Source organism: Harpia harpyja, chromosome 2, assembly GCF_026419915.1.
Source record: "Harpia harpyja isolate bHarHar1 chromosome 2, bHarHar1 primary haplotype, whole genome shotgun sequence".
NCBI classification, from domain to species: Eukaryota; Metazoa; Chordata; class Aves; order Accipitriformes; family Accipitridae; genus Harpia; species Harpia harpyja.
In genome coordinates, this window is record NC_068941.1 from 76,534,577 (window position 1) to 76,548,737 (window position 14,161).

General features: G+C 39.8%; 1 protein-coding gene across 1 annotated transcript in view; it reads left to right on the forward strand.

Moving 5' to 3' along the window:
* Positions 1-14,161, forward strand: part of EVC (EvC ciliary complex subunit 1) — a 56,560-nt gene that overhangs the window by 25,729 nt on the left and 16,670 nt on the right. The window contains 1 exon segment of the mRNA XM_052780505.1: positions 9,355-9,567. Within this exon segment, the coding sequence (XP_052636465.1) occupies positions 9,355-9,567 (213 nt within the window).

Here is a 14,161-nt window from a genome sequence, read left to right on the forward strand (position 1 = left end):
ACAGACTGTTTTAAGAGAGCAGACTGCTTCTGAATATACCTTGTAAGCAGCATAAGCTAGAAAGAAGAGAAAATACAAATGAGCATAGCCCCACTGTAGGTAAATGGAGATGTTCTGACTTCTACAGCCGAGGGAAGTGCAGTAGTTACACGCTGTCCATTACCTGGTGCATAAAAGCAAAAGTAGCTTTGCCATTAAGGGAAGGAGTTGCATCTCACAACCACAATGCCTTTGCTTCTCTGTCTGCTCCACCACACTTTCAGAGCAGAAGTGCACCTTGGACAAGCAGAAGCCTTTCCCCGGGCAGCAGGGCCTTGCCCCTTCACTTAGTTTCTCTGGGTTTCTGCTAGGGAGAAGCTACTGCTACCAGTGGGGAAGGCAAGATACCCATGGGAAGGGAACAGGGATTTGAGATACTCTACAATGCAGTGGTGTGATGGCAGCTCAGGTAGACCTAAGCAAGCAAACATTAAACTAACCAGCTATGTACCAGCAACCCTCACGTGGCAATAGTCAGCACTGCGCTACAAGACCTATGTCCCACTCGGGTTTGAACCAGCTAGTTTGTAGAACCGGCTGGTTTGGGCACATCTGCGAACACTGCGAAGCTCCATGTTGTCATTCCAGAAGGTCTGTACTCCATGCAGCTTAACTGATAGTCATTTGCTTTGAACTCATTTGGAAAGTTTGGACTCTGCTGTTTCTGTTCTACCATGAGCAAGGAAAAGGTTAAATTAAAGATTTGGTTAAACATTCTATTGTTCACTTAATCTCCATATTTCCATATCTACAAGCATGTGTTATTAAGTAAGTTAGAAGGCAAGAAAAGAAGTTCACAAGTAGAGAGTTCTGTTCTGTTGCTTTTTATCATTCCAGTAGAAACGGAAGCCTAGCAATTACTGAAAAAACTGAGTGAAACTCTCTAAAGTCAACCTGGCATGCTCCACAGATACTTAGATGAATATTCCTCAGCCTGTGGTCCGCAAGACATCCAAAGATAGACAGCAAGACATTTAAAATAGATGCATTCATACATTCGTAAACACAGTCAGAGTGGAAAGAACTTGAAGTAATTAAATATTTAAGAATTCAGCCCAGTTTTTATTTTGTTGCAAGTGAAAATTAGCCTTGCAAAACTGCACAAAGTAGATATGCTTTCCCACACACACAAGTTAAATAGGTGTTGCATTTAAGGGAAATAAAACTGAGATGTCTTACTACAAGCCAATTACCTAAATTCAAGAGGAGGCAAAGTGTTACCTAAATCACAATTTCTCCAGAACCAAGATTTAGCAATAGCGTCCTATATGCCCCCTCTTCCAAGTAGCTCATACTCTCTCCTGGCTCAGAATTAAAGAAATACCACATATTTCTTCTGGGCTGAACAATCTAATGTTGTCCAGTACTCACAGGATTTAGGGTTCCAGACAAGTTCCTGCCTGTGTACCCATTGCCATCTTGACTTTGGTTAGAAACCCCCAGAATTGGAATGAATCACACCACGCTTTTCAGATTAATGGCAACAGAACCCAACCATGGTGGGATTTTTCTTCCACATCCAAGACCTCTATTTTCTTAAGTTGCTTTCATGGTCTTTGGGGCATCATCAATATTGCAATTCATCAGATAAACACCAATATACTAGTAAAGAACAGCCATGTTTCAGACAAATGACCATTTGGAGTAACATCCGGTAAGTTTATGTACTGTAACACCACCAGTGTTAAAGAAATGCATAATATCCTGTTAGCTAGAGTTAGGTCCCATTCTCAGGCATACCTTCAGCTAAGAGCAGTTACTAGCAGCTTTCAAAGCAACTGTCTTAGAGCATACAGGTGCCTCTATCCTATATCAACTTTCTAAACCATCCACCCCCATTTAAGTACTGTATCAAAACTTCCACTGTGGATGACAAAACAGAATAAATCCTCAAGGAAGACAGCCAGTACAAAGTTCCCAAGGGTTGTACTCTGACAAATTCACTCAACCAAGCCCAGAAGTCCAAGTGCCCAGCTCTTGCCCTAAGCTCATGGTCCTTAGCTGCTATATTTGAAGGCCATTACTCCTTTTTTTTTTCAAGGGAAAATGACCTAGGAAGGTCTTATATGTGGTAAAGGCTTATATATGATAAAAAGTTTAGGCCCTCCATTCCTCCGTCTGTTGCGCGCTAGAATGACTTGACTTATTTCAACAGTTACCTTGGTTTGTCCCAGTCACTCTCTACAACTACCTGAAAGGGGGTTGTAGTGAGGTGGGTGTTGGTGTCTTCTGTCAGGTGGCTGGAGACAGGACAAGAGGAAATGGCCTCAAGTTGAGGCAAGGGAGATTTAGGTTAGATATTAGGAAAAATTTTTTTACTGAGAGGGTTGTCAAACTTTGGAATGGGCTGCCCAGGGAAGTGGTTGATTCACCATCCCTGGAGGTATTCAAAAAGCGAGTGGACAGGGTACTCCAGGGCATGGTTTAGGGGGCATGGTTAATGGTTGGACTCGATGATCTTGAAGGTCTTTTCCAACCGAAATGATTCTATGATTCTATGATTCTATAGTATGAGCAAGCAGGGCAGCAAGCCTGACAGACTTAGTTTCATGAATAAGTAGAAAGATAACTTCAATGCAAGAGGTGATTTTAAAATAGAAGGAAAAGCTCACCATGTGACCAAATAGGGAACCAATGAATGTCCTGGGGACAGAAGAAAAGATGTCACTTACCTCTAAGTGCCACTCAGTTGTTGGAGAAGAGCCTTACCTTGTTCTCACAATGTTCTTCTAAGAACTTCTCAAATTTCTATGCCTTTTTTATTTTTTCATTTTTTTCCCCTTTTGAACAGTTTGTGAGTTCATCAAGATAGATTTATGTAACCCTCTAGCACTACTGTAGCCTGTAGTGCTACAGTACATCAAAGAATTATCCAAATTGGTGAATAAATATGTAAAAATGCAGTGATCTGGAAGCTGACTGTGTTTGCATAGAATAATTGAGTACGTTTGTTTTGTGTACACATGAATAAATCAATTAAAATGAATTAACCAAGGTCAATGGAATCTGTTGATGCCTGAAGTGAATGAAGGAGTTATATTTGGAGGATAGTGTAGGACTTTTCAGCCATACTAGTGGATTAAAATAGTGTGCTGTAGGTGAATAGTCTGTGTCTAGACACAGGCTCCATAACTAATTTTTGAAGTGTGAGTTGAGGAATGGGGGCAAGTGATTTTGGTTATCATGGTATATCATAACTAAAGGAGGAATTGTGTCAGAGGTAATTGAATGGCTCAGCCTCGTATTTTCACGAACACAGTCTGCAGAGTTATCCCATACGCAAGGGTTATTGTGCTGCAGTAACAGTTTTGTATTGGCTTAGGTAGCTTTTCAGTTGCAAAGTTCTTACAGTAATTTTCTTACATGGCAGCAAAAGCACACACCCCCCACCCCAATATATCCTGTTCTGTTTCTTGTTTCTTTTGATTTCTTGAAAAGATTAATGGCTATCTCCTTCAAGTCAGTCTCAAGTTTAGCATATCAGATGTTCACCAACCTTTAATCTTTTCTTTCTCCTTCTTTTTTGTGAACTACCTACTTATTTCAGTAGGGAAATGAGAAGTGAAAAGAGGTTGGTGGTTAATAGTTCATTATTAAGAAAAGACATGCAGATTGCACAAAGGAAATCAATTAACAGTTAGGAATTACATAGTCCATGGTAAGATAATTATTTTTCCTCAGCCTTAACATCAAAACCATAAAAACACACAATTTACTGTCATTTATAATTCCCCTTTGCTAATAGCAGTTCACCAGAATGTTATTTCATTTGACTTGACAGAACATAGAAATGCACAGGAATTTAGACTAAAAGCTATTAAGTAATGAGTATTATCAACAGGCAAGGCAATAAACATTTTATGAATGGGTAAATATGAATGTGAGATTGAAGCAAAGTATTTGATTTTTTTCCTTTGTTAATAAAAGGGGAAAAATTATTTCTGTCAAAATAAAAAGTACAGATTCTCAGAGACTTACTCTTTTATTACTTTCCTTATGCAATTTCATTAATATGAAATATGGTTAGGGGTGCTTTTCATGGAGAGGACTGCACTTTTGGGTACCAAGAGCTAGCTTCTTTTCAAGGTGAATTACGCACAGCTTATCTCAGATGGAAATCCATTTCAAGAGACATCCACTTCAAATGCTCACTTTGAAAATTTTGCCCTGTGACTTACCCCAAAAAGGCTGAAAGACAGTGTGATCTAATAGATTAAAACTGTAACTCTTACCATGCGAGCTCAGTCTAGTTCTGGGTTTGGGCACTGATTACATTTGATCTGGTCATTTCAGTCAAAGCTGATACAAGATGCCTCATATGGATAGCCTTCATTCTGAAGTTTGCTTCTTGCCTTACTGCATAAGAAGTTGTATTTTACCTCTATATGGATTCACAATTTGTTAATAGTTAGATCTAGTAAAGGACATAACCTTATCTACAAAGGCACATTTCTAAAAAGGGAGTACAGAAAGAGAAGATTGAAACTGCCTCCTGAATAAATCAAGGACAAGTGAGGGAACAAGACTGAAATTTCAATGAACCTCCATTTTAAATGTGTGGAAATAATTTTTTTTTTTTTATTAGCTTGTGCTAAGAAGCTAATGACTTCAATGTCATTGTGTTTTATTGGTGTTAGGATGCTTAAAAGCGGGGTACTGTTTTCATTTTCCAATTAGCATTCCAGATTTATTCATGTGGAAGAGAGGAAGAAGTACATGCAGTCAGCTTTTCCGCATTTAGTGTGAGTTCATAATGTGAAGTATCTTCTAGTGGCCAGTGGTGTCCAAGAACGTTTGGAGTATTTATGGGATGCATGATCTGAGTATTGAATCTCTGTCCTTAATAAGATACAACATGTGTTGGGAGATGAATCTCTTACCTCCTAAACAAGTGTCCTAACCATTCAGCTTCTGGAGATACATGCAAGAGTGTTCTACGGCTTTGACCAGAAATTTTAATTATTTTAATGAAATGCTGTTGTATCATAAGTTAACAAATAGCTATCACAAGTTAACAAATAGCTGTGCAGTTGCCTCTTGGCGGTAATATATACTAGTCAGTGGCTGACATGTAAAATACAGTACAACCTGCCTTTCTAAATACATTTTCCTGCTTCACAATTTCACTATTCACTTTATTCTCACCTGCATGTAGGAACCTTTTAATCATTCAGGTTTGAGGGCGAGCATTAATATTGTTCTTTGGTTTTGTAGTGAAATCTGATAAGCTGTGTATTTCCCCTGGTTTTTGACAAAATTATATATTTATTGCCTTGTTTGAAATTCAGATGCGCTCAGCATTTTAATCTGAGCCCATTTTATTTCTGCATATACCCCATGGTATTTCTTTATGCTTGATGAATTTCTCTGGAGGTTTTTTGAAAAGCTTTGAGATTGACTGCCAGGTACTACAAGCAGGTTCATTCAACACTGCAATCAGCTATTCTGTTAATGGAATCAATTTGAATAAGTTTCATTAAGTGAAAGTTCTAAAAACAAGAGATGGCATATCAGGAAGCTTGTAAGAACTATTTTGTAGGGGTTCTAGTCCAAAAATAAGATCCTGGAAGCAGTAGGATTTCTTAATGGTTTTCTTTTTTTCCTGTGGAAAATAAGCTTTATAATACGTAGTACACCATCCCTGTTCACAGACAGACTTTATTGCCATTTCAGATCAAGTACATTCCTTAGAGTACGAATAGTTTTGAACTATTTTGTTAGCTTGAGTCGCTTTCGTAGAATTCAATCACATCTGCAGTCTTTCCTAAATGTGGACTTCCCATTCCCCCTACCAAATTTTAAAAGGCCTTTCCACTGCGTTCTTTAAAGTGCTGCATTAAACACAGTGCCCGTCATATTGTACCTGTGGTATGTCTTCTGGGTAGAGCATGCTGTCATGGTAGGGTCTGGGCTGCAAGGACTGCCTGGGGTCTAATGACCATATGGTCATGTGTTCAGATTAAAGAAGCCAGCGGCTAGTGGTTCCTTGAACACTGCAGAGAAGTTAGTATTCCAGTGAATATTTAGTTAGATAGTCATCACTGACGGCGGTTTATTTTGTGATCCTGGACCACAGATGAGACCACTAAGTGCCGGGTTTGTATCCTGCACAGAGAATTTCTAACAGAACTTCAAGGGAAGGTCCTGTTAAAAATCACTGTCCCAGGGACTTACAGCACCTGACCAGGCTTCCTGTTGCTTTGCGTGCCAGTTTGCAACATTCGTGGGATGTAAAGAACATACTGCTTAGTCCTGCTTCCCTTCCATGTATTCCCCCAGTGTTTTCATTTTTAAAGGGACTGTGGTTGTGAAAAACGGCTCCTGGAATTCTAATCCCACTTTCTTGTCCTTTCATGCACCAGTATCAGCAGAGGGCCATGAATTATTTTGCAAACAAATAGTTAAGGACCTTTGATCTAAAGATAACTTGGCCCATCACATTAATGAGGTGATGTAGCTTTTTAATTTTGTGGGAACAGGACCTAGTCACATTTTTCCTGGGTAACTATGTACCCACTCTGGTAGTGCCAAAGGTAAGTATACAGTAAAATTTGAAGCTGCAGGGAGTGCAAGCAGAATTCTGTTCACTTGGTCTTTAAACAAAACAGCAGGAAAGCAAGTAACAAAATACCTTCTTTATGTTCTGTGCAAAAGATTTCCTAGTAAATAATAATACAAAGCTGTCAGTGTGCCAGGGAAATGCTATCAGTTCTGCAGCAAAATGTGTTGCAAAGTGATTTAGCTGCCATAGGTGGAACTCTGTTTAAGAGTAGAGTTCCTTAACACCCTGCCTGAGATCTTTTGAGGTTGCAGTAGAAGTGCCACAGACTCCTCTAGACTGCGTCTGAACTATTTCAGTCCCAGGAGAAATTCTTACATCCCTAAACACCCAGTAAAGGCAGGAGGATTAACTTGTCCTGAAAGGCTGGCAAAGCTCAGAGAAGAGATGGTTTACAGAGATAGAGTGATTGTTCTTTAAATGTTGTATGGGATTCATAGGTTAGAAACACAGGATCTTTGAGCTTTTGTTAAACCCCAGAATTTGAGACTTGAATTTTAAAATAAATAGCAGAAGAAGAGAGAATTCAAACAAACCATTTTGCAATAGTGTTGGCAAGCTAAGCCAGGCCCACAACTACACAGATGATTAAGGTAGGAAAAATCCTGCCTCTTGTAACACGAACTAGTAACTATAATAATTAACTATAATAATTAAGGAGTAGGGGAGATCCATCCTTCAGCATAGGATGCACCTGTGTAGCAAATGTTACCCTAATGATACCATCATGTTCAGATTGAGAGCAATCACTAGAAATGGGAGAAGTGTTACAGAAATGAGGTATCCAATTGTTGGGTCTTTGACTACTAATTCTCATACTTATTCCCACTACCCAGTTTCAGAAACCTGTAGCCCAATTTACATGAATTCAGAACACTTTGAGATTAAACAAAGATAGTGGGAGCTAGATTCTGAAAATCCTGCATGCTTTAAACATGGTTAAAAAAGGTAAGAGGGTGGAAAAAATCAAGACAGCTCATCTCAAAGGTGTAGTGAACACTTTTGATAGTGTTGTGCCTTGATTTTATCCATAAGAAGAGGTTACTGCAGGGACCTGTTAAGATAAGCTGTTTATTGTTTGTGAAACAGCTAATTAATATGGTGATTAGCATCCTAGAGAGATCCTAGGAGGAAAATAATAATTTAGTATTCAGTGCACAGTTTGGATATTTTACAATAAATGAGAAATACGAAATAAAGATTTTTAAGAAATCTATCCATTCAATGGGTATTGATAAACCTAAACACGGAACAGATAAAGGTCCTGTGGAAACAGTATGTGAGCCCCAAATTTATCATTATGGTGGCACAGAATGAGATTTCACATGAAACCTAAGTTCTGGTCATTCTTTATTTCTGAGTTCTTGACTTTGTAATTTAACATCGTCTTTTGTTTTGGGGGGGTTTTTTGTGTGTCTTACTTTCTTTTTTATGGTACCTCATCTAGCAGATGGAATGGGCTCTTACACAATACTACATTATACCAGTGTATCTTCCCAAAAAAGACAAGTCAACTACAACTTTTCATGTCTATGAGCTGCAGACAAATGTTTTTGACATATCTCTGTGTTTCTATTGAGAGGTTCTAGATTTTGATCACTTAAGAGATTGTAATTATACCTATATTTAAAAGAAGGCAACAGCTAGAAGACTTGACTTGTTCTTGCAACAGGAATGCTGAAAGCAGTTGTAAAAATATTAGCTGTATTTTAAGGAAAGAAATACAACTGTTTTCAAGAGTGCTAACACTGATTTACAATGAAAGCAAAACCAAGTAGGCGATAAAGCTTTTTGGACTGGTAAGATCATGTGGAACTCACACAAAAATAGCTCTTCATACTGCTGGAGTACCGCAGTGTCCCTGTGACCTTTCCAATGTGATTTTTTTTCTCTTCCACTGGGGAAAGCTACCTACCCTCACTCCTTCTCCTCAGGGATTATCTCAAATTGTACCAAGTTTGCAAACACAGTTCATATCATCACTGTGTAGTTGACAGTGAAATTATGTGTTTTGAACAGACTTTTTAGCTTGGATGCCATCTGACTAAATCACCCAAACTCTTCTTGTGAGTGAAACAGCCTTAGCAATTGAAAACCACTCATATGGGACTAGTTTTAATAAAACTGCTGGAAGATGTTTGTTTTCCTAGGCTTGAACCGCTTCTGCATTAGAAGGAATTTGAATTAATTCTGTCCTTCAGGCATTGAAGAGTGTCATATTTTGGATCACCAACTATTAACATGAGTAATGTCAATTTTGCCTAACTAAAAGCCGTGCTGTCCCTTTTAACTCTTCCTTCTTTTTTGCCTTCATTCATTTCATATCAGCACCTTTGAAAATGTGCCTACGAGGTGTTGCACTACACCGGATTGTTTCCACAGCAACTTTCAAAATAACTGGTTTTGTAACGCATCGCCATAGCCAGTAAAACAAGATATTCTTTGTACTGCAGTTGCCTGTGGGCAACAGTTAGCATTCAGGGTCTCATGTGCTCATGCCACTATTGCGTTTTAAATGCCCTTGTGTGCCTTGAACCAAAACATTTAAGTTGTTCCATCTACAAAACCTGGTCTTTTTAACTCAAGCATTAGTGGCATTGGATTTTAGCTGTAGGGGTCAGTCGCTGGCCCAGTGTCTTCACTGGGACATGGTTCCCTCACTGGCATCATGGAGACATGTAACGAAACAGCTCCAAAGGGCCGGGGGGTTCACCTTCTCACCTGGCTCTCTCTGTCCCTCTTTGTCCCTCTGTTAGGAGCTGTACTCTAAAGCTTCCCTTGCTTTAGCGGAGTTGGTGACGGAGCTGTTTCTTCAGACCCTGCCTGTTGTGACCGGCCTCTCTGTAAGAGAATGTGAGCTTCTGAAAGAGGAATGGCAGGAGAATTTGGTCCCTCAGCTGGAGAAATGGGAGGCCCACCGCCAGAGACGCTGGAAGCTTTTCCAGGAACAGCTATTGCAAGAAAAAAAAGTAAGACCCGTATTACATTCTGGGATGCCAGGGTCTAAAAACAGGGACATGAAAAAAAATTATCAAGATACTTATCTGTGCAGAGTATTTTGTCTATAAATATACAGCCCACGTCCAGACACAGGTCCAGACTCGGGGCGGGGTGTTTGACCTGAAGCATGGAGTGAATATATGCTGTGCATGTAGGCATAGAGGAGTCAGAGAATAATTACTGAACATCTGTCCTCAGTGTTTGACAGCTTTGTCAGCACATAAACGTTTTTTGTCAAGGCTGCTGTGTGATGTCCTCAGCATCTACAGAAGCAGTTCAAAAAAACCTTCATCTGGTCTGTTTGGAGAGGGTACCTATGAGTACAGTTTACAGGAAAGGAGGCCTTACAATGATAAGTATTTCTTAATAATTTTTATGTATTAATACTGTAATAATTGGAAACATATGATACACACTTTATATAAAACTTATTTGTTATTCCGAGAAGGTGAAGAAACACACATCCAGCTTTCCTGCTCTGTTTGTGCTCAGCATAGGGGGCATTGACACCAGAGGAGAAAAGCAACAACAGTAAATGTGGAGGCAGGTATCTTCAGCATTGGGCTAGAACTCAAATAGACCTTCCATTTATTCATGCAATGCTATGTCTCTATTAACACTGCTTTGAAAACTAACACAGTTTAGTCAAAGAAAGACCTTCTCTATACAAAGGTGTGCCCCTTCCCAAGTGTTAAGTGTGTGCTGCAACATATAGAGTAATTGGAGCTTCTTAAATAAAAGGTTGGCAGAGTTCTTTAACACTGGCAAAATCATACTTTTCCCTACCCTCATTCTTCAGAGTGCCTGGACAATCCCGTACATGGTTAATAACATACTGACTGAGTCCCTAATTATTATACACTGCTATAAGGTGTTTAACTCTTCCACCCACTCGTATTTAGGGTTCTTCCATGAAACCCTGTGATTCAGGAAACTGGGCTTCCTACTAAATCTGGTAGAGTGGTTTGCTGACCCTTGGGAATACAAAAGTAAAATTATTCATTGGAAATTTTTAGCCATTTCCTTTTTTTCTTCTCTGTTTTCCTTAATCTGGAGTTATACAACATGCACCTCCCTGATCATTTTATATTTACTTTATTGTAACTCACCTGTTATGTCAACTAATTTGAAAAACAATTCTGCTTGCCTCTGCTGTTTCTGTGTCACAGGGATATCTAGCAAACTAAACTAAAATATGCTTGAGACAACCACTGATGCCAGTGAGTCTGCTCACATGCTTTAAATTAAGAGTGGGCATTTGTGTTTTCTAGGACTGCTGGCTCGCATTTAGTGTTTGAATTTGGCATACCTATACCTTCAGTGTTTAATGAAACAATGTCTGACCTCAACGTTTTTTATTTTGCCTCTTTTTATTAAGGATTAGATTCAATACCTGACTTGGCAAGCTTAAACCTCTAGGTTGCTGTTTGTTTTCACATTCACCGAGGGTTCACAAATTGCCTGTCCTTGTATGTGAATGACGTGAGCAGTCTGATCTAGTAGGTGAACTACAAGTATGTCCCATAGTACATGGAGCCCAAAGCACCGTGGTGGTACCTGCTGTCGTTAAGAAAGAACCACAGTCAGAGAAGGAGGCGGTACTGGTGTGCAACTTAGGATTAGTCCCAGAAGTCCGAGTGCATGTTAGGGCACCTCTGCTCTGGTCTTCCTACTGTCCCATTGAACCTCAGCCATCGTTCAGGGCTGGAGAGGATGGATTTTAACGGCCAGGAGGCTCTCCACAGAGGGGGAGATCTCAGGTCTGAAGTTTTGTTCCAAAAATGCTGTTTATGCATTCCTCTGTTACTATCATTGGGCACAGTATTGAGTGGAGAAACCACTCCCTGGTATTTTTTCTCAAGGGATTAGTTCATCTCCAGCACTCAGTTGCTGGATAATAGCTCTTCGGGCAGCACTGTATGATGGATTCACTGTATGTAAATTCAGATGCTGCAGTCATGCCCAAGCATAGGTTATTTAAATTAGAAAGTTAACTTTTCATCACTTTCAATGTACCATAGCATTCATAATATAAAGCAGATGACTTCCTAGCTGAAAAAAAAAAAAAGAATAAAGCCTTTGCTGACATCATTAACAGTAATTACTGAGCTATAGAGGAACTCACTTAGCAATGACAGAGCTCTCACATTGGTCTCTGGGTCACCAGCACTGCAGTTAGGCCTTATTCAATATAAAAATTTCCTGCACGGCAGACAGAGCTGTCCTAAGGACAACTGATTCTGTGGGATAAATTCCTAGAAGAGACAAGGGTTTCTCCTAGTGGGAGAATGTGTGATTCCTCAAGACAATATTCTTTGCAGGAGCTTAAGTAGCTTTTTTAACTTAATGCGTGTGGCTTTTTGGAAGTGGTTTGAACTAAACTGGAAAAAAGTCTGCTATATCTCCCAAGAGAGCATGCACGGAGATAGCTATTCCACCAAAGCTAGGCTGGCAGATTTTCCTGTATAAACGAGTCTGAAAAACATCACACAACTCACTGTATTACGTTCAAATCCAAAGTGCGTTTCTTGGCCCTTTCCAAGCATAAATGCAGCAGCATGCACATTTAAGCAATAACCTGACACTTGCATCCTACAAAAAGGAGCACTTCGTTTCCACCTTAAGAAAGAAGAAGAGAGGTCAGACACTTGTGGGAGGTGATTGTGTCATTTAGGAGGTCCCATAGATGTTACTTTGCTGAATATGACAGAAGATCCATAAATCAACATTCATATTGACAGGCCTTTTAATTTATCAGGCATTTTCCAGCAGGAGATAGGTCTTTCATCTGCCTCTTTTTAAATGTACTATACTAAGAGTTACATAGTCACCTGCTTTAAAGAGTTACATAGTCACCTGCTTTACAGACTTGGGAAGTCTAACGCCAGAAGGCTTTTCACCAGGTATTTATGTGTGCTTTTCAAAGTGGCTCAAAAAGACATTTTTCCCATTTACTTGAACCACTTTTTTTTTTAAATTCCCTTTCCTAGCATTTATACATATCTGGAATATGACATCCTTTGGGGGAACAGAATCTCTTTTACAGATGAAAAGAAAAAGTCAGTTTCATATTTAACTTTGCCTTATACACTTGAGGATGTAAGAGAGGCAAATGGGAGTAAATGACTAATGAAAATAAATTTTGAGCATTTTCCCACATAGCCCCTACCTCCTGATTTCCGTAGACAAGCTCTCCTGTCTGGGCAGCAGTTATGGGGAGCAGACTGCTGCACCAGGCTGAGGTACTTGCTTGGCATTCAGCGTGCATCGCACCCCATCTACAGGCTGTTAGGGAGAAATTGCTTTCCTTCTATTTCCTGAATAATCTGTGCTAAAAATGTCAAACTGAGAGCTGCAGAAAAAAGAATGAGCTTACTTGGGTCTAATTTGCTGTTGTATCTGAGGTCTAACTCAAAATATTTTATGGGTTTCATTACCTACGAAAGGCATATTCCTCACCTTTATTGCCAGAGAGTAATACTTAACCTTAGCAGTGCTCCAGAAGGTCTTGTAATGGACTTGTTGCCAGGAAGCAAAACACTGAGAAGCTTACAGAGTAACAATGGGGTGAGGAGATTTCTGTCTATTCCCACATCATTGCTGGACACCCAGAAAGCCGAACCGGCATCTGCTTACCAGTTCTCGCATGGTGTGCCTTTTATTGCTTTCTCTTTGGTTTATACTCATTTTTTCATAGCGATTGCAATGAGTCTTCAAGAAGCCAGACATTCCTCGGAGCTTTACTCCCCCATTTACCATGCTTTTGACAGTGGTTTTACTGGTTAAATGAAGAAATCGGAGAGCCTGAGCTCTGTTCCAGCCACTGAATCTGTGAAGCACCATGATTTTCTCCACTCTGTACTGACCTGTCTCCGAGCAAAGTAAGGCTATTCCCAAGAGCAGGAAAGCTTGGAGAGACACCTGGCAACTTAACCCAGCACTGGAAGATCAGTGCAGCACAAAGTCTGACCTTTCCAGCTGGCTTGATGAAATAGTTATCTCTGTTTTGCTGGTTTTCAGCCATATGCCAGCAGCCTCAAATTAAGATTCCTAGAGGATCTTCGCTGCTGCATTTGTGCTTGTATGTGTGAGTTCTTCTAGTATTTCGGAGATGGAAAATACCCAGCCCTCCCAGCCCATCCAGCAGTGAGCTGCTGAAGTGTTGCTTCCAATAAAACACACAATATTCTGTTTATTCCCAGCTGATCCATCCCTTCTTGATCATATTCCTAATGGCCTTTTTGAGACAAAACACTGGTTTAGTATTTGGTCCCAATCTCAATCTTCTTTCTTTATCATCCCATCTTAAAAGTGTAGTAATCCCCCTCCTTTCCTCTTTGTTCTCTTACTACTTATATGGCTGATGTACTTCTACTGTTCAGTTTAATAACTGTGCACCGGGGGGATTTTCTGCTGTATTCTCAGCTTTCCATTGGTCTCAGGGAGGTGAAGAGACCTTTTATAAATTGTGCATACTGCTTACCTTAAATGCACTTGCAATGGAAAAGGTGACTCATTCTTTTCCTTTAAAAGAAGCTCGGTTCACTACTACAGAACTAGGCT